This window comes from Trichechus manatus, unplaced genomic scaffold, assembly GCF_000243295.1.
Source record: "Trichechus manatus latirostris isolate Lorelei unplaced genomic scaffold, TriManLat1.0 scaffold00080, whole genome shotgun sequence".
NCBI classification, from domain to species: domain Eukaryota; kingdom Metazoa; phylum Chordata; class Mammalia; order Sirenia; family Trichechidae; genus Trichechus; species Trichechus manatus.
In genome coordinates this window covers 7,674,714-7,696,690 of record NW_004444016.1, presented here as the reverse complement: position 1 = coordinate 7,696,690, position 21,977 = coordinate 7,674,714, and the positions used below count along the sequence as shown (strand labels likewise).

General features: G+C 40.6%; 1 protein-coding gene across 12 annotated transcripts in view; it reads right to left on the bottom strand.

The window, feature by feature from the left end:
* ANKHD1 (ankyrin repeat and KH domain containing 1) overlaps positions 1–21,977 on the bottom strand; it is a 172,352-nt gene that overhangs the window by 11,323 nt on the left and 139,052 nt on the right. For all 12 annotated transcript variants that reach the window (XM_023735602.1, XM_023735600.1, XM_023735603.1 and 9 more), the window contains 5 exons: positions 12,070–12,241; positions 10,590–11,046; positions 9,990–10,136; positions 9,224–9,373; positions 4,186–5,798 (listed from right to left, as the gene is read on the bottom strand). In XM_023735602.1, the coding sequence (XP_023591370.1) occupies positions 4,186–5,798; positions 9,224–9,373; positions 9,990–10,136; positions 10,590–11,046; positions 12,070–12,241 (2,539 nt within the window). The remainder of the gene's footprint in view (positions 1–4,185; positions 5,799–9,223; positions 9,374–9,989; positions 10,137–10,589; positions 11,047–12,069; positions 12,242–21,977) is intronic.

The following is a 21,977-nucleotide window of genomic DNA, read 5'->3' as shown; positions in this document are numbered from 1 at the left end:
CTGAATCTGGACTGAATTTCCAGCAGTTCCCTGTCGATGTACTGCTACAACAGCTTTTGAATGATCTTCAGCAAAATTTTACTTGTATGTGAGGGAGAATGAAGAAAATCAAAGACACAAGGGAAAGATTAGTCCAAAGGACTAAAGGACCACAACTACCACAGCCTCTACCAGACTGAATCCAGCACAACTAGATGGTGCCTGGCTACCACCACTGACTGCTCTGACAGGGATCACAACAGAAGGTCCTGGACAGAGCTGGAGAAGAATATAGAACAAAATTCTAACTCACAAAATAAGACCAGACTTACTGGCCTGACAGAGACTGAAGAAACCCTGAGAGTATGGCCCCCAGACACCCTTTTAGCTCAGTAATGAAGTAACTCCTGAGGTTCACCCCTCAGCCAAAGATTAGACAGCCCCATAAAACAAAATGAGACTAAAGGGGCACACAAGCCCAGGGGCAAGGACCAGAATGCAGGAGGGGACAGGAAAGTTGGTGATTGGGAACCCAAGGTCAAGAAGGGAGAGTGTTGACATGTCATGGGGTTGGTAACCAATGTCACAAAACAATATGTGTACTAATTGTTTAATGAGAAGCTAGTTTGTTCTGTAAACCTTCAACTAAGGTACAATAACAAAAAAAAAGTGCAATTAATATTTCTGAAAAAATTTTTTACTTGTATGTGATATTAATGATATTGTTCGATAATTTCTGCATTCTATTGGATTACCTTTCTTTGGAATGGGTACAAATATGGATCTCTTCCAGTCGGTAGCTCTCTTCCAAATTTGTTGGCATAGACGAATGAGGTCTTCCAGTGTTGCATCTGTTTTTTGAAACATCTCAAGTGGTATTCCGTCAATTCCTGCAGCCTTGTTATTCACCAATGCCTTCAGTGCAGCTTGGACCTCCTCCTTCAGTACCATTGGTTCTTGATCATATCCTACCTCCTGAAATGGCTGAATGTCAACCAGTTCTTTTTGGTACAGTGTATTCCTTCCATCTTTGGATGGAAGCATCTTTGGATGCTTCCTGTGTTGTTTAGTATCTTCCCCATAAAAATCCTCCAATATTGCAACTCAAGGCTTGAATTTTCTCTTCAGTTCTTTCAGCTTGAGAAATGCCGAGCTGTTCTTCCCTTTCGGTTTTCTAACTCCAGGTCTTTGCACATTTCATTATAATACTTTACCTTGTCTTGTCGAACCGCCCTTTGAAATCTTCTGTTCAACTCTTCTACTTCATCATTTCTTCCTTTCACTTTAGCTACTCCACATTTCAAAGCAAGTTTCAGAGTCTCTTCTGACATCCATTTTGGTCTTTTCTTTCTTTCTTGTCTTTTTAATGACCTTTTGCTTTCTTCATGTATGATGTCCTTGATGTCATGCCACAACTCGTCTGGTCTTTCATCATTAGTGTTCAATGCGTCAAATCTATTCTTGAGATGGTCTCTAAATTCAGGTGGGATATGCTCAAGGTCGTACAGTGGCTCTCGTAGACTTGTTTTGATTTGCTTCAGCTTTAACTAGCATATGGCCTGCACTGATGGCCTATTCTGCAGTTGGCCCCTCACCTCATTCTGACTGATGATATTAAGCTTTTCCACAGATACGGTCGATTTGATTCCTGTGTATTCCATCTGGCAAGGTCCTTGTGTAGAGTCGACATTTATGTTGTTTAAAAAAGGTATCTGCAATGAAGTCGTTGGTCTTGCAAAATTTTATCATGTGATCTCCAGTGTTGTTTCTATCACCAAGGCCATATTTTCTTTTATTTTTTAATTATTATTATTTTTTTTACCAAGGCCATGTTTTCCAGCCACCAATCCTTCTTTTTTGTTTTCAAGTTTTGCACTCTGATCTTCAGACTGCACAAGCTGGTAAAAATCTTCAGCTTCTTCATCTTTGGTCTTGGTGGTGGTTGTGTAAATTTGAATAATAGTCATATTAACTGAACTTCCTTGTAGGCATATGGACATTATCCTTTCACTAACAGCTCTGTACTTCAGGATAGATCTTGAACTGTTCTTCTTGATGATGAACACGACACCATTCCTCTTCCATTTGTCATTCCTGGCATAACAGACCATATGACTGTGTGATTCAAAATGGCCAATACCAATCCATTTCATCTCACTAATGCCTATGATACTGATGTTTATGCGTTTTATTTCATTTTTGATGATTTCCAATTTTCCTAGATTCATACCTTGTACATTCCACGTTCTGATTATTAATGGATGTTTGCAGCTGTTTCTTCTCATTTTGAGTCATGCTGCATCAGCAAATGAAGGTCCCAAAAGCTTGACTCCATCCACGTCAGTAAGGTCAATTCTACTTTGAGGAGGCAGCTCTTCTCCAGTCGTATTCTGAGTGCCTTCCAACCCGAGGGGCTCATCTTCTGGCACTATATCTGACAACGTTCCGTTCTTTTCATAAGGTTTTCACTGGCTAGTTTTTTTCAGAAGTAGACTGCCAGGTCTTTCTTCCTAGTCTGTCTTAGTCTGGAAGCTCAGCTGAAACCTGTCCATCATGGATGAGCTGCTGGTATTTGAATACTGGTGGCATAACTTCCAGCATCCCAGCAACACGCAAACCACCACAGTACGAAAAACTGACAAACTGACAGATGCAGCGAGCAATATATGAGGGTCCCAATTTCTCCATATCCTTCTCCATCTTCTTAAGTATTACTACTTCTTCCCTGAAAATCAAGAGAGTAAACTATATCCATGAATGAAAAGCATCAACAAAAGAAACCACACAGGCAGTTAGGAAATGAGACAAAATTTATCAATCCTGGACCTCAGAAGGAAAGTCAAGGACTGAAGCTTTCTGTAACAACTTGAGCACTGGCAATGAGCTCTTCCTTTACCACAAGGCTGTTGAAAACCTCTACTAGTTTTCCCAAAATGAAAGTTAAAATAGATGCCTATTTATAGAAAAGAAAAAACAAAACAAAACCCTAGAGAATATTTTGGACTATCAGTGGCTCGTATTTCCATTTGAAAGATGATACATCAGCTATGTTTTCCTGAAAAGACAGGTAAATAGAAACATATCTGAAATGAAAGCTAAGGCTACACCATATCCATAAACTCTCACAAGTTTTAAACAACACATATCAGTCTATAATTAGCAAAAGAGTAGCATGCGCTCACTATAAGGCAGTTTTCCAACTGAAAGAGAAATGCTAAGTGGCAGTAGTGCTTCTTACCCCCATTCTAGGTCAGCCAAGATTTCTAATTTGTTTTCCAGGATAGTGCAGATCCAGCTAAAATCAGCTCTTAAATGCTGGAAAATAGATTCCAGTTTTCCAAATATTTCCAAGCCAACACTAGCCTCAAATCTATCTTTATTTTTTCCATAATGCCTCAGCAGCTAATTTCAAATTTCAAAGACCCAACAGTTGAATCTAAGTTTCCTTTTTTTTTTCCAGAGGACTGGACCTCTTCAAATAGCTGTATCAGATGTAGGTAATATACTGTTGTTGTTGTGTGCCCTCGAGTCGATTCCAACTCATAGTGACCCTATAGGATAGAGAACTGCCCCATAGGGTTTCCAAGGAGTGGCTGGTGGATTGAACTGCCAGCCGTTTGGTTAGCAGCCGACCTACTGGTTAGCAGCCATCACTCTTAACCACTATGCCACCAGGGCTCCAGATAACATACAGTACTATTAAACAACACCATTTACTATTCAGTCTGAGCATCCAAGACTGAAAACAAAGAATGTAAACTATGGACTGGTCCCTAAACACATTTGCAACTCAAGTTTTTTAAATCTGAGAAATGTCAGTAATCACTATGATAAAAAAAAAAAGTCCAATCACTGCAAATTTGGAATCTCTGAAGTATCCTAAGAGTCCTTTCTTTGTTAAAACTACCTTACACCAATGCGAAGAAAATGAACTGACACAACGTATAACCTCCTTGTTATGAGGGACAGAAAGATCATATAGAGAATGGAAAGCAGCTCATTATATATGAGTGATTCACCCACAGCTACTTTTTTGTCTGTTCAATCGGCAATCTTTAAAGAGTTTTTATTATTTACGACACACTCTCATTTCTTTAAGATCACGCAATGTTAGGTGCCAAGTAAACTTTTTATTATTATCTTGGAAGATAAGATTATGCTGTTAGAGACCCAATCTGAGGTGCAGTAACAGTTATAGTAACTTACCAACAGGACTAGTAGAAACTCGCTGGGAAGGTGGTCTGAAGCCAGGTGCCTTGGAGTTGTCAGGGTGCACATTTTCCAAGTGTCCAAGTACAGAGTTACCCAGGAATGCTGACTGGACAGTGAAAGAGGCATCTGCAGCAACTCGTGAGGACAGTGGACCATCTCCCCAACCCTGGTTAGCTGGCACCTGACTGCTATCAAAAAGACTACTGAAGTGATTGAAAAGTGTGGCTGGGCCAAATGTAGGTGGCAAAGATTTATTTGCTGGGTTAATGTGCATCTGAGAACCATTCATAATGTTCATGGCTGAAGAAAGCTGCACTGCAGCTGGCGGGCCTTGAGGTGGTGTTAAAGGAACTGAATTTGTAACAAAAATAGACTGGGGATCTTGGTGTATAGTTGCATTTGGTACCACTGAATAAAAAGAGCCTCTGGGCTGCATTCGATGAGAAACTCGAGGTGCTGGTACAGCTAACTGAGGTAAATTATTGGTGTCCTGATTATCAGCAGCAACCAATCTGGGTGATGCCAAAGTCAGTGGAGCAGGTTCTGAGTTAGATGCAAAAGGCATTGACATAGGACTTAAATCAGACACAATGGATGGCTGTGCCTCCTCCTGTGTGTTACTGGAGGGAGGAGTAGGACTGCTGGATGAGTGAGTTTCTGGAGCTCCTGGGGTGTTGCTGGCAGAGCTACTGCAATTATTTGCAGTTGAAGATGGGGTACACAGGTTTGCCATAGGCTGGTCTTGTGTGGACACCTTCTCTTTGGGGGCTGGCATGGCAGGGAAAGACTCCATCTTTTGTGAAGAAAGCTGTGCTTGAGGAGTACTTGCAGGCAGAAATGTGGTAGGAACTTGCCCACCAGTGATAGGTGCAGAGGAGACAGAAGGCAGGGAACTACAAGTGCTTGTCACAGAAGATATCACTGTTGCTGGAGGACTCGTCTTAGGCACACAGGCAAACAACTGCTTTCTAACTGATGAAGGAGTCCGAGTACTAGTCACACACAGTTGCTGACTGGCAGCAACTACAGAAGAGACAGTGATAGGACAACTGGCAGTAGTTAGTCCAGGAGACTCTGAGGATAAAACAGCCCCATTCTGGTTAGGTAGACGGCTGGTATTATTATGCTTTGGAGAGTTACTTGTGTTGCCAGGATTCACAGGTCTTACTGGGAATGGTCCCCAAGTGTTAGGAGAGGGTGAGAAGGTTCCTCCAAACTGGGCCATGGGTAAACGAGGATGCCGAATCTGTTGCATAGTTTGAGCAGCTAGCAGGGCAAAATGAGGGTGGGAATAAGCTAAGGGTAAAGAAACTGGGAAAGAAGAACGTACATTTGTTGGAACGTTCTTATTAAGTTTATTAGTGGGTTGGAACGTAGATAATGTTGTTGCCTGAGAAGTTACAAGAGTTGGAGCACCCAAGGGAAATGCATTTTTACTGGAAGCTGCGGTGGTGCCTACTCCAGATGAGAAATTTGCATGAATGGATTTGGTGCTGGCAGGTGTTCTGATGTGATTTTTAGGAATTAAGTCTTCCAATTCCTTAGCAGGATCTTGAATAAGTGCATTGATAAGCTGAACTGCATATCTTGTTGATTCTGTACCACCCCTAAGGAAAAAAGAAACAAAAAACAAAAATAAGACCAAAAACATAAAAAACTAGGTGATATTAATCATCATCAGGTAACATTAATCATCAATCACCACTTATCTGTCACTTGATCGTACTGTTGTGGCTTGTGTGTTTTTGTGATGCTAGAAGTTATGCCACTGGCATTTCAAATACCAGCAGAGTCACCCATGGTGTACAGATTTCAGTGGAGCTTCCAGACTAAGACAGACTGAGAAGAAGGACCTGGTGATCTACTTCTGAAAAAACTGGCCACTGAAAAACCTATGGATAGCAGCAGAACATTGTCTGATATAGCGCTGAAAGATGAGCCCCTCAGGTTGGAAGGCACTCAAAATATGACTGGGGAGGAGCTGCCCTCCTGAAAATAGAGTTAACCTTAATGATGTGGATGGAATAAAGCTTTTGAGACCTTCATTTGCTGATGTGGCATGACTCCAAGTGAGAAGAAACAACTGCAAACACACATTAGTAATTGAAATGTGTAATGTACAAATATGAATCAAAGAAAACTGGAAGTCGTCAAAAATGAAATGGAACAAATAAACATTGATATTCTAGGCATTAGTGAGCTAAAATGGACTAGCACTGGCCATTCTGAATGGGACAATGACATGGTCTACTACGCCAGGAATTACAAATTGTAGAGGAATGGCATCACACTCATTATCAAAAAGAACATTTCAAGATCTATCCTGAAGTACAACACTCACTGTCAGTGATAGGATAATGTCCATATGCTGACAAGGAAGACCAGTTAATACAACTATTATTCAAATTTAAGCACCAACTACTAATGCCAAAGATGAAGAAACTGAAGATTTTACCAACTTGTGCAGTCTGAAATTGATCAAATATGCAATCAAAATGCATTGATAATTACTGGCGATTGGAATGAAAAAGTTGGAAACAAAAGACGACTGGTAGTTGGAAAACATGGACTTTGTGACAGAAATGATGCCGTAGATTGCATGATAGAATTCTGCAAGACTAATGACTTATTCATTGCAAATACCTTTTTTCAACAACATAAACAGCGACTATACACATGGACCTCACCAGATAAAATGCACAGGAATCAAATTGACTACATCTGTGGAAAGAGATGATGGAAAAGCTCAATATCATCAGTCAGAACAAGGCCAGGGGCTGACTGCGGAACAGACTGTCATTTACTCTGATGCAAGTTCAAGTTGAAGCTGGAGAAAATTAAAACAAGTCCACAAGAGCCAAAGTATGACCTTGAGTATATCCCTTCTGACTTTAGAGACCATCTCAAGAATAGATTTGATGCACTGAACACTAATGACCGAAGACTAGACGAGTTGTGGGACGACATCAAGGACATCATACGTGAAGAAAGCAAAAGGTCGTTAAAAAGACAAGAAAAAAAGAAAAGACCAAAATGGATGTCAGAAGAGACTCTGAAACTTGCTTTTGAACGTAGAATGGCTAAGTGAAAGGAAGAAATGATGAAATAAAAGAGTTGAACAGAAGATTTCAAAGGGCGGTTTGACAAGACAAAGTAAAGTATTATAATGAAATGTGCAAAGACCTGGAGTTAGAAAACCAAAAGGGAAGAACAGCTCGGCATTTCTCAAGCTGAAAGAACTGAAGAGAAAATTCAAGCCTTGAGTTGCAATACTGAAGGATTATAAGGGCAAAAAATTTAATGACGCAGGAAGCATCCAAAGAAGATGGAAGGAATACACAGAATCACTGTACCAAAAAGAACTGGTTGACATTCAACCATTTCAGGAGGTACAATATGATCAAGAACCGATGGTACTGGAGGAAGAAGTCCAAGCCGCACTGAAGGCATTGGCGAAAAACAAGGCTGCAGGAATTGATGGAATACCAATTGAGATGTTTCAACAAACGGATTCAACGCTGGAAGTACTGACTCATCAATGCCAAGAAAGTTGGAAGACAGCTACCTGGCTAACGAACTGGAAGAGATGCATATTTGTGCCCATTTCAAAGAAAGGTGATCCAACAGAATGGGGAAATTATCGAACAATATCCTTACTATTACACACAAGTAAAATTCTGCTGAAGATCATTCAAAAACGATTGCAGTAGTACACTGACAAGGAACTGCCAGAAATTCAAGCCGGATTCAGAAGAGGATGTGGAACAAGGGCTATCACTACTGATGTCAGATGGATCTTGGCTGAGAGCAGAGAACACCAGAAAGATGTTTACCTGTGTTTTATTGAATATGCAAAAGCATTCAACTGTGTGGCTCATAACAGATTATGGACAATATTGCAAATAATGGGAATTCCAGAATACTTAACTGTGCTCATGAGTAATCTGTGCATAAACCAAGAGGCAGTTGTTCAAAAAGAATAAGGGGATACTGCGTGGTTTAAAGTCAGGAGAGGTGTGCAACAGGGTTATATCCTTTCATCATACTTATTCAATCTGTATGCTGAGCAAATAATCCGAGAAGCTGGACTATATGAAGAAGAATGGGGCATCAAGATTGGAGGAAGACTCGTTAACAACCTGCCATATGCAGATGACACAGCCTTGCTTGCTGAAAGTGAAGAGGACTTGAAGCACTTACTGACAAGGTCAAAGACTACAGTCTTCAGTATGGATTACACCTCAACATAAAGAAAACAAAAATCCTCACAAATGGACCAATAAGTAGTATCATGATAAATGGAGAAAATATTGAAGCTGTCGAAGATTTCATTTTATGTGGATCCACCATCAACACTCATGGAAGTAGCAGTCAAGAAATCAAATGATGCACTGCATTGGGCAAATCTACTGCAAAAGATCTCTTTAAAGTTAACAAGCAAAGGCGTCACCTTGAGAATTAAGGTACACCTGACCCAAGCCATGGTATTTTCAATCACCTCATATGCATGGGAAAGCTGGACAATGAATAAAGAAGACCAAAGAAGAATTGATGCCTTTGAATTATGGTGTTGGCGAAGAATACTGAATATACCATTGACTGCCAGAAGAACAAACAAATCTGTCTTGGAAGAAGTACAGCCATAATGCTCCTTAGAAACAAGGATAGTTGACACTTGGTCTCGCTTACTTTGGACACATTATCAGGAGAGACCAGTCCATGGAGAAGGACATCATGCTTGGTAAAGTAGAGGATCAGCGAAAAAGAGGAAGACCCTCAATGAGATGGATTGACACAGTGGCTGCAACAATGGACTCAAACAGCAATGACTGAGAACGGAGCAGGACCAGGCAGTATTTCGTTCTGTTGTGCATGGGGTCACTATGAGTCGAAACCAACTCAGCGGCACCTAACAACAACATCAATCATCAAACAAAATTCTTGATTGTACCATACCTAACAAAAGTAAAGTATGCTTCTTTTAAAAATTAATTTCCACAAAGAACTAGCAATATACATCTTCCACAATTACCTTATTGTGATCATCCTCTCGCCATTCTTATCTTTTTGTTTATCCACATCAATATGGGCACCAGTAACATCTTGTATTGCAGTGATATTGCATCCTCCTCTTCCCATTATCCTGGACACCACTGAGGCTGGAACAGACAATTTCTTTGACCTATAAAACATGAGTTTATGAAATCCACTGTCTTTGAACAGTAAATGGTCTTTATTAGAAAAGATGTCTCAGTAAGTATGTTCATGAACATTTGTAGAATATTTCTCAAAACTTGAAGACAAAATTATTAAACTTTTTTTAATAGAAACTAACCTTTATCTTATTGAACTTAATTTTGTAAATGTAAAAATTACACTGCCTTTTGAAACAAAAATTATATTTAAATCGTTCATGATCTAAGCATTGAAATCTCCCCAAAATATCACATATTAACTGTATATCATGACTATATATACTCACTTTTTCTAAATGTAAATAATGCATACTGTATTGTTAAAGTCCATACTAAATACAGGCTAGTTTATTGAACTACATAAGAAGCTACTCATAGGTTATCTAAAAAGCCAACATTTGTTATGCCATATAAACTATGCATGCAAAATTTACACATTGCCTCTAATTTTGCTTTAGCATATTCTGGATTTAGTATGGCACTGCAGCTGAAAATAATGACCACATTCAAATTAGTCACTTATTGACTAGGTAACCACTTTACAAGAGAAATAATTCCTGTAGAGTTTATGAAAGTTACAAAGATGGGATTAATTCTATTTACCTGCGTACAACTTCTTTCCACCCTTCTTCTCTTTTTTGTCCCCTTTTAGGGCTAGTAAGGTTCAGCTTTATGTTTGGAGAGCTTAATGGCAATGAAACAGACTTGTAGCTTGTTGACAATGAATTAGGATTCACTTCACCTTCAAGTCTGAGGAGATAGAAATATCAAGTCCAATAAAAGATAAATTTTAAGATAGGAACTCAAAGGACTATTCCTTTATAGACAAAGTTATATTGAAATATTTGAATTAAAATTTGGCATATCAAATAATCAACAAGTCACAATCTATTTTAGTATTAAAATTAATTCAGAAGGCAAAAGTTGGACTATAATCAATAAAAACGACATAGTTACAATAAAATCAAGGCATGCTAATATCTTCAACTCAGAATATGAATCTTATAAATATTTCTAATTATTTTACTAATTAGCATATGATTAGGAGGACACTGGTGAATTTCAGTTTTGAATACTGAAGACAGATAATGTGGTAGGCTTGAATTGTTTTACATAACTTATGCTTACAGAACATACTTCAAGTTCTTGTGCTGGGCATGAAAAAAGAAAACCAGGATGTAAAGTTAAATCTGAAAAACTTACCGTGCTTGAGTTTTGGAAGTGGTGGTACTTGTCTTTTCTTCTTGGGAATGGAGTAGCACTGAGGGATATCTCCTATCACTAGAGGAATTCACATCCATAGTGAAATTTAACTCTTGGCTTTTACCACCACTACTACTCTCACTGTTGCAATCTGTGCTGTCCAAATTATCTGAATCGCTATTTCCACCTGCACCACCACCTCTGGGTTCTCCGTTTATTTTATTTTTATCTGCCTTTTGTTGTGCTAAAGACATATGTTGTTCTGGTAAAATTAAATGTGCAGTGGGAGGAGTCTCTTTTGTTTTGTTCTTCTTATTTTTCCGATTGGTGCTGGGGGTTGTCACCACGTTGGCCCTTTTTTTCCCAAATACATTTGTGAATGTTGCAGATGTTGCAGAGATTCCAATTGTGGTGGTGGTGGTTGCACTAGGAGGTTCTATGGGAACTTCTTGCTCCACTAAAATTATCAAAAAGAATAAAAATCACACTCAGAGCCATAGATCTCAAAACAAACGGTGACAAAATATACCTAATAATTCATAATAGTTCAGCCCTTTAGGTCATATTTTACCTTCACTAGTATTCACTAGTAAACACAGACATTTTTACTGTTGTTAGAGCAAATATACCACATCATACTTTGAGGTTTAAGTTGCTATGGAACATACGATTGCTGTTGAGTTGAATTCCTACTCATAGCAACCCTATAGGACAGAGTAGAACTGTCCCATAGAGTTTCCAAGGCTGTAAATTTTTACAGAAGCAGACTGCCACATCGTTCTCTCACAGAGCAGTTGGTGGTTTGAACCACTGACCTTTTGGTTAGCAGCCAAGTGCTTAACCACTGCACCACCAGGGCTCCTTTTGGTATGGAACATACAAGCCATTAACTTTCTTAAGATCTGAAATCTTTGTCTCACTAACCAAAAACCACAATATAGTTTGAATTTAAGAAATTTTTCAAATGGGATAAATAGTATTTTAGAATTAGAATTCAAACAGCAAAATTATTTGCCTACTACAAGCACTAACAGACTGCACAATAGACAACTCTTTGAAAAAGTAATGAACCCCAGTCTCTACTGATATTTCATCCCTGTATAACTTTGGCCATGAACCTTAACTAAAAGTTTATTGAGGAACTGGATCTTCCCCAGTTTCCAGTGGGGGGCGGGAGTGGTAGGATGAATCTGAAACAAAGCTGGCAAACCTCTTACTGTATTGCTTTTAAGACATACAAAGTGTTTTACAAAGTGACTTAAATTATAATTAAACTTCTTCAAATTATATACTTGCCTTCCCATTCTATTTTTTATCAATTTACATTGTAAAATGTTTAGAAGTATTTATTACAAAATTTAATTGTAAATTTCAGATAAAACATTTATCAAACATTGAGTTAACTAGAGCAAAAAGCACTCAAAATGAAGTTGCTGAACAATGAGAATTTAATCACTAGTTCAGATAGGTCGTCTCTTACCATCTTCATCGTTTTCCTCTTCATCCTCATCCTCTGGTAGTTCTAAACTCTCCTTAGGTTTGTTTTCTTCATCTTCCTGCTTCCTTTTCTGCTCCTCTTTCTTCTTTTTTCTCTTTTCTTTTCTTTTCTCTCTTTTAGCTGCAAGGGCCTGTTTTCTGCTCTCTTCTCTTGACTGCAAATAAAGTCGGTATATCATTTTCCAATAAAGCAATCATTTCAAATAAAGAATAAAAAAATTTTAAGATATGTGGAATTTCCCACAGATGTTATTATATTCAAAACACATTTATACAAGCAACAGAAAAATAAATTAGACATCACCAAAATTAAACTTTTGTGTCTCAAAGGACACCATCAAGAAAGTAAAAACACAAAACACAGAATGGGAGATTGTGCATTATGTGTTTTTTATTCCCAGATTTTTTTTATTTTGTTGCTCTTATGAATGACATATTTTCCTCCATTATATGATTATTGCTAAGATAAAGGTAATGATTTCTGCATTATCTCTCTTAAATTCAGCCACCTAAATAAATATTACTTCTCACACTTTTTTTTCCAATTAATTCTCTTGGATTTTCTACAAAGAGAGATATAACACCAACAAATGATAATTTTGTTACCCTTTTAATTTTTTTTTTTTTTTTTGTCTTGTTGCAATGCTCAGGATCTCTTGAACAATGCTGAACAACAGCAGTGGTAGTTGGTATTTACTGAGTATTCTGTTTCTGACTTTAATGGTATGCCGCTAGCATATCATTGTTAAATACATTAATATTAGATAAACACTCTTTATCAAGTTAGCAAACTCCTCTGTGGTTAGGTTACTAAGTTTTGTTGTTGTTTTAAACCAGCAATCAATGTCAAAATTTTAGCATCTCTCCAGATGATATTTCTTTCTTTCTTTCTTTAATCAACAAAGTGTTTTCATGTTAAGCTGTCTTGAATTCATAGAATAACTCTACTTAATCATGGTATTTTTTCCATTTTTTCCCCTAAATTTTATTTATTTTGTCACTGTTGTTGAGAATATACACAACAAAACATAAACCAATTCAATAGTTTCTACATGTACAATTTAGTGACATCTATTACATTCTTCAAATTGTGCAAACATTCTCACCCTCCTTTTCTGAGTTGTTCCTTCTTCATTAATATAAACTCCCTGCCTCCGGAGGTTCTTATCTAATCTTTCAAGTTGCTGTTGTCAATTTGATCCCATATACATAGTTCTTAAAAAAGCACAATGCACAAGGCAGACCTTTTTTACTAGTTAAGCTAAACTACTGTTCGGTTTTAAGATAACTTCAGGGGATTATTTTTGGTTTAAGGTTTAAAAATTATCTCAGGACAATAGTTTCTGGGGTTCATCCACCCCTCCATGGCTCCAGAAAGTCTAGAGTCTATGAGAATTTTAAATTCTGTTCTGCATTTCCCCCCTTTTGATCAGGCTGCTTCTATGGAATCCTTGATCAAAACGTTCAGTAATGGTAGCTGGCACCATCCACTTCTTCTGGTCTCATGGCAAAGGAGGCAGTTGTTTATGGAGGCAGTTAGCCACACATTCCATATCCTCCTCCTATTCCTGACTGTCCTTGCTTTGTTAGTCCAGGTGAATAGAGACCAATTGTGCCTTGGAGAGCTGCTTGCAAGCTTTTAAGACCCCAGGCACTACACAACAAATTGGCAGGTAGAACACAAACACTGTCTTAGGCTGGGTTCTCTAGAGAAGCAAAACCATATAAATATACAAAGAGATTTATATCAAGGAAACAGCTCACACGATTGTAGAGGCTAGAACATCCCAAGTCCATGGATAAGGGTAGAGGCCTCTCCCAATTCACACAGCCGCAGAAGCTGGCGAGCCCAAGATCAGCAGGTCAGAGAGCAGGGCTCCGCTCACAGGCTGTGAAGGTCGACGAATCCCAAGTTCGGCAGATAAGCTGACAGCTCAAGTCCCAAGAACCGGAGGTGAGACGACAGGAGGCAGCCGCAGAATCCAGATCCAGAGTGAGCAAAAGCCAAAACGTCTGTTTATATTCAGATGCAGGCTACACCCTCAAGGAAACTCCCTTTCATCTGATTGGCTATTCACAGCAAATTCAATCATGGGAGTGATCACATATAAACACTGAGAATCATGGCCCAGCCGAGCCGACACACAATCTTAACGATCACAGTTCACCCTTGTCAATTTGGCACATCTACATATCTCCTGAAACCATATGTAAGCTCTTAATAAAGGCAATTAGCAAGTCATACTTGAGCCTAACATGATACAACTAACACGGGTACAACTGAAAATGCACTAGTCCCATTTACATATTATATTTTATAAGTGAAGGAAACAAAAATATTTGATGCACACATACAAAGTGCAAATACTCATATAACAATTACAGTCCCCGTTTCTGCAACTGGTCATGTGGCCGTAACTGGTATTTAGAACTACCTTCTTCCACCACCCATTCCGTATTCCCTTTGTCCTCAGCAAGCACCTCAGCTGGTCGTAGTTCTTTGCCTGGTGGGGTGACCCAAACCTTCATTCCTGAAGGGTCTGGGTCATTAGTAGTCATGTCAGAATTAGGTTGCTGTAGTTTTCCATTGATTTAATCACAGGGCATGGTAGTCCTAAGAGATGCCCTAAGGGATCTCCTGCATTCCAGACATACTCTTCTTTACCTCCTTTATGTAATATCAATCCGATTTCCTCTTGGTATTCAGGATCAATCACACCAGCCAGTATGGTAACTCCTTTCTTTGCCTGCTGATCCAGAGGCATAAAGACCACAAAGTGGCCAGGTGGAATTCTTAACTTCCAGTTCAATGGAATCAGTGATGTGTCTCCAGGTGGGAGCATTCCTCCCTTTGGAACTAAGACCTCTAGGCCTGCAGAGCATAAGGTGGCGGGGACAGGAAGGAAAAATCTTGCAAGTGGGTCACTAGGGGTAATAGTGAGTGATGCCACTCCCATTTCCACCCCTTGATTCCTGGACCCGTGAATCCTGGATATGGGAGAAATAGCACTACATATGGGATGCTGGTTTAGAGCATATAAAGCCTCCTGGAGAACACTGCCCCAACCCTGCAGGGTATTGCTACCTAGCTGGCATCATAATTGTGTCTTTAATAGGCCATTCCATCGTTCTATCAAGCCAGCTGCTTCAGGATGATGGGGAACATGGTAAGACCAGTGAATACCATGAGCATGGGCCCACTGCCACACATCATTTGCTGTGAAATGAGTCCCTTAATCTGAGGCAATGCTCTGTGGGATACCAGGACGGTGGATAAGGCATTCTGGAAGTCCACGGAAGGTAGTTTTGGTAGAAGCATCGTGTGCAGGGAAGGCAAATCTATATCCAGAGTAAGTGTCTATTCCAGTAAGGACAAAACACTACCCTTTACATGATGGAAGTGGTCCGATCTAATCAACTTGCCACCAGGTTGCTGGCGATCACCTCGAAGCATGGTGCCATATCGGGTACTCTGTGTTGGTCTCTGCTGCTGGCAGATTGGGCACTCAGCAGTGGCTGTAGCCAAGTCAGCCTTGGTGAGTGGAAATCCATGCTGCTGGGCCCATGCATAACCTCCATCGCTACCACCATAGCCACTTTGTTCGAGCCCACTGAGCAATGACGAGAGTAGCTGGGGAAAGAGGGTGACTAATTTTCATAGAACATGTCATCCTATCCACTTGATTGTTAAAATCATCCTCTGCTGAGGTCACTCTTTGGTAAGCATGCATATGAGACACAAATATCTTCACTTCGTTGGCCCATTCAGAGAGTTCTATCCACATCTCTCTTCCCCATAAATCCTTGTCTCCAATTTTCCAATTATGTTCCTTCCAAGTCCCTGACCATCCAGCCAAATCATTGGCCAAAGCCCACGAATCAGTACATAATCACACATCTGGCCATTTTTCCTTCCAAGCAAAGTGAACAACCAGGTGCACTGCTCAAAGTTCTGCCCATTGAGAGCATTTCCCTTCACCACTGTCCTTCAAGGAGGTCCCACAAAGGGGCTGTAGTGCTGCTGCGTTCCACTTTCGAGTAGTGCCTGCATATTGTGCAGAACAATCTGTGAACCAGGCATCAATTTTCTCTCCTTCAGTCAACCGATCATAAGGAACTCCCCATGAGGCCATAGGTGCAGACTGGGAGATGGAAGGTAATGTGACAGAAGTGGAGACCATGGGCATTTGGGCCACTTCCTCATGCAACTTACTTGTGCCTTCGGGACCTGCTCAGGCCTGATCTCATATATACCACTTCCAGTTAATGATGGAGTGCTGCTGTGCACATACAACTTTATGACTCTGTGGGTCAGACAACACCCAGTTCATGATGAGTAGCTCAGGCTGCATGGCGACTTGGTGTCCCATGGTTAAGCGTTCAGTTTCTACTAAGGCCCAGTAAAAAGCCAAAATTTGTGTCTCAAAAGGAGAGTACTTATCTACAGAGGATGGCAGGGCTTTGCTCCAAAATTCTAAGCGTCTGCACGATGATTCACCAATAGGGGCCTGCCAGAGACTCCAAACAGCATCTGTATCTGCCACAGACACTTCAAGCACCATTGGATCAGCTGGATCATACGGTCCAAGTGGCAGAGCGGCTTGCACAGCAGCCTGATTCTGTTACAGAGCCTTCTCTTGTTCTGGTCCCCACTCAAAACTAGCAGCTTTTCAAGTCACTTGATAAATAGGCCAGAGTAGCACACCCGAATGAGGAATATGTTGCCTCCAAAATCCAAAGAGGCCCACTAAGCGTTGTGCCTCCTTTTCAGTTGGGAGAAGCCAGATGCAATAACTTATCCTTCACTTTAAAGGAATGTCTCGACATGCCCCACACCACTGGACACCTAGAAATTTCACTGAAGTGGAAGGTGCCTGAATTTTTGTGGGATTAATCTCTTACCCTCTAGCACACAAATGTTTTACCAATAAGTCCAGAGTCATTGACACTTCTTCCTTCCTAGGTCCAATCAGCATAATGTCATCAATGTAATGGACCAGTGTAATGTCTTGTGGAAGGAAAAGGCAATCAAGGTCCCTGCGTACTAAATTATGACATAGGGCTGGAGAGTTGATGTAGCCCTGAGGTAGGCAAGTGAAGGTGTATTGCTGGCCTTGCCTGCTGAAGGCAACCTGCTTTTCTGGTGGTCCTTTGAAACAGGTATGGAGAAAAAGGCATTAGCCAGATCACAAGCTGCATACCAGGTACCAGGAGATGTATTAATTTGCTCAAGCAATAAAACTACATCTGGAATAGCAGCTGCAACTGGAGTCACCACCTGGTTAAGTTTTCAATAATCTACTGTCAATTCTCCAAGATCCATCTGTTTTTTGCACAGGCCAAATAGGCAAGTTGAATGGGGATGTGGTGGGAATCACCACCCCTGCATCCTTCAAGTCCTTGATGGTTATAGTAATCTCTGCAATCCCTCCAGGAATGCGGTACTGCTTTTGGTTTACTATTTTCCTAGGTAGGGGCAGTTCTAATGGCTTCCACTTGGCTTTTCCTACCATAATAGTGCTTATTCCATTTATCAGGGATCCATTGTGGGGGCTCTGCCAGTTGCTGAGTGTATCCATTCCACTGATGCATTCTGGAACCAGGGAAATCACTACAGGATGGGTTCAGGGACCCACTGGACCTACTGTGAGACAGACTTGAGCAAAGACTCCATTAATAACCTGGCCTCCACATGCTCCCACTCTGACTGGTGGCCCACAGTGACGTTTTGTGTCTCCTGGAATTAGTGTCAGTTCAGAGCCAGTATCAAGTAATCCCCCGAAAGTCTGATTATTTCCTTTTCCCCAATAAACAGTCACTTTCGTAAAAGGCCGTAGATCCCTTTGGGGAAGGCTGGGAGAACGATTAACAGTAAACATTTTTGGCAGTGTACTGGAGTCCTTCCTCAAGAGGACCTGGCAACCCCTTTATTCGAGGGGTTGTGGGTCTTCAAACTTGCTCAAATTTGGGAATTGATTGAGGGACCGTGACTCTCTATTCCTGCAATTCAAGTTAGACTGCTGTTCACCTGACCTAGAATTCATCCGTTTGTACAGATCAAGTAAATATTTAGTAGATTTCCTATCTGTTTCACTCCTAGGGACACCATGATTAAGGAGCCAATGCCATAAGTCCACAGGAGTCAGACTATTCTGATTACTGCTTTGACTCCTCTGTCCATTACTGTAACCATGCCCACCTTGTCTTTGTCGATTAAGTGCAGCCACTTGGCCCCTACTACCATGGGGTCCAATCAGCCCCGTTGTAGTTAGGTGTCTTAATTCAGTTAGGGCAGTTCCCACTGTCAAATCTGACTTACAGAAAATAGCTATCATAGCAGTCTTCAAGGATGCTGGAGCTCCCTTCAAAAATTTGCTCCTCACAGTTGTGGTAAAAGGTGTGCCCTCTGGACACTCCATGTGTGGGTCTCTGGGTCTAACTTGATAAATCCACTCTAGCATGTCAACTTCCCTAAGCCTCTGGATACCTTCTTCTACAGTATATCAAGGCAGGTCTGGTACTTCAACTTGACTTAGTGTAGGCCATCTTGTAATCCATGCTTCAGCTACCCAACCAAATAAAACTATTGGATCCTTTCCTAACTTCTCGAGCTGAAACACTGAATTAACAATCTATGTTTAGTGGACCCATATCAATAAATTCAGACTGACCCATCTTTATGTTCCTTGCACCATTATCCCACACCCTTAACAGCCATTCCCACACATATTCCCCAGGTTTCTGTCTGTACATATTAGAAAAGTCACATAGTTCTTTTGGAGTGTAGCGTACCTCCTCCTGGGTCATACTTTATACTTCACCTTTTGGGGCTTGCTGGGACTTAAGCCTAGTTATAGGTCTATAAGCCAGAATCGGTAGTGTGGAATTGTTTTGAGAATATTCAGCATTGTCTTGTAAAGCATCTGTCTCAGGCGATCTCCCAGGCAATGACTCAGGCAAGGGCTCTTCGGAAGCAGCTGCGCTAGGGCTAATCTCATTAGACGGGAGTGGAGGTGCTAATGGTTTTTCTGGGCAGGGTGGGTTAGCAGACAAACATGAAGTAATCTCTTCAGATGGGACTGGTTCTGCTGGCAGGAGTGATTCAGTGGAATTTACGGGCTCAGTGACCTCAGCTCCCAGCTTCCTGATTATCTGCTCATATGTCCCCATGTCAAGTTTCAGGATCCCATTTCTTCCCAATCAATGCCCTTACTTTAACTTCAGATACCTCTCAAGGTTGGCAATTGAGGTGGCATTGTAATTCAGCCACTCTTACAGTAAGACTCTCGGTTTGGTTTTTGGAAATTTCAGCTCTGCTACTACAAGAAATAAGGCTTTCTTTCAAAGCACAAGTGGAAGCCTTGAGGTCATGTATGCGGCACTTGAGCTTTGACTCTGAAGCCCTGAGCGCATCTCTTTCTTTCACCAGTTTATCTAGTGAAAGCAGGACAAACCAACCAGCTTCCTTACACTTCTCATTCTGACAAAGCTGTAGAAAGATATCATACATGTGTTCACCCTGAGCCTTGCCTTTCACCAATACCTGATCTACTGGTCGTGATATTTTGCGTATTTGTATCACCACCTCAGGCCATGGACTAGCAGTGCCCTCTTTACTACTGGAAGCAGAGTCATCAACATCTTTAAGACTTAAGAACCAATTTAGAAAATTATCCTTACAATTTTGTTTCTCTAGAACCACTCTCGGTACCAAATGTCTTAGGCTCGGTTCTCTAGAGAAGCAAAACCAGTAAAGCGTATAAATATATATAGAGAGAGATTTATATGAAAGAAATAGCTCACGCAATTGTAGAGGCTAGAATGTCCCAAGTCTGTGGATCAGGGCAGAGGTCTCTCCCAATTCACACAGCCGCAAAAGCTGGTAAGCCCAAGATCAGCAGGTTGGAGAACAGGGCTCCCACTCATAGGCTGTGAAGGTCGACGAATTCCAGGATCAGCAGGCAAGACCACAAGGTTTCTCCTGATTCACGTAGCTGCAGGGGCTGGCGAACCCCAGATCAGCAGGTCAGAGAGCAGGGCTCCGCTCACAGGCTGTGAAGATCGACGAATCCCAAGTTTGGCAGATAAGCTGACAGCTCAAGTCCCAAGAACCAGAGGTGAGACGACAGGAGGCAGCTGCAGGATCCAGATCCAGAGTGGGCAAAAAGCCAGAATGTCTGCTTATATTCAGATGTGGGCCACACCGCCAATGAAACTCCCTTTCACTTGTTTTGCTACTCACAGCAAATTTAACCATGCGAGTGGTCACATATAAACACTGAGAATCATGGCCCAGCCGAGCTGACACACAATCTTAACCATCACAAGCACTAAACATGTTATTAGGCCAATTAACTGGGATGCCCCATGTAACCACAACCCTAAACCTCCAAACCAAGGAACCAAATCTGATGAGCTGTTTCAGTGTATGTAAGCAGCCTCAGCAGCTACTCTTTTTGTTGTTGTAAACATACTTATCACACAACTTTTGCCAATTCAGCTTTTTACTGGTGTACAACTTATTGACAGCAATTACAATAATCAGCTATGTAACCGTACCCTTAATCAATGTGATTTTTCCATCTCTGTTAACCTCTCTTTTTCCCCACCTTCCCACCCCTGGTAACCACCAATAAACTCTGGTCTCTATACATTTGCCTTTTCGTGTCTCTTTATACAAGTGAGTTCATACAGTATTTCTCTTTTTGTGATTAGCTTATTTTGCTCAGCATAATGTCTTCAAGCTCCACTCATACTGTAACATGTATCAAGATTTCATTTCTTCTACTGGCTGAGTAGTATTCCATTGATTCTATGCACCACATTTTGTTTATCCATTCATCTGCTGCTGGGCATTTAGGCTGTTTCCACCTTTTAGCTGTTGTGTTGCAATGAACATTAGTGTACAAGTGTCTTCTTGAGTCTCTGCTTTCAAGTCTTTTGTGTATATACCTAGGAGTGGAATTGTGGGTCATATCAAGTTCTAGCTTTAATTTTTTGAGAAATCACCACACTGTTTTCCACAACAGCTGTAGCATTTTGCATTCCTGGCAGCAATGGATAAGGGTTCCAATTTCCCCACATTCTCAAACATATTTTATTTTTTTAATTTTTAAATCTTAGCCATCCTAATGGAAGTGAAATGGTATCTCACTGTGGTTCTAATTTACATCTCTCTGATGGATAATGATGCTGAGTATCTTCTCATGTGTTTGGTAGCCATTTGAATGTCCTCTGATGAATGTCTATTCAAGTCCTTTGCCCATTTTATGACTGGATTATTTGTCTTTTTGTTATTAAGTTGTCAAAGCTTTATATATGTTTTGGTGTTTAGATTCTTGTCAGATATACGGTTTCCGAACATTGTGTCTCAGTTGGTAGCTTGTCTTTTCATTTTTCAGTAAAGTCTTTTGATATAAAAAAGTTTTTAATTTTTATGAGGTCTCATTTATTTACTTTGTCTTTTACTGTTTGTGCTTTTGTTATTATATCAGATAAGCCATTAATGAAAGCTAGGCCTGACAGCATTGCCCCTGCTTGTTCTTGTAAGAATTTTATGGTTTTAGTTTGCACGCTTAGGTCCTTAATCCATTTTCAGTTTGTTTCTGCGTATGGTGTGAGGCATGGATCATTTTTCATTTTTCTGCATGCGGAAATCCAATTTCCCCAGCACCATTTATTGAAGAACTCTTCTTTCTCCATCCAGTGGAGTTAGCACCATTGTCAAAAATCAGTTGACCATATTTAAAAGCCTGGTCTCATCCCATCGGGAACAAGGGAGAATGAAAAAAACAAGATACAAGGGAAAGATTAGTCCAAAGGACTAATGGACCACAACTACCACAGCCTCCACCAGACTGAGTCCAGTACAACTAGATGGTGCCTGGCTAC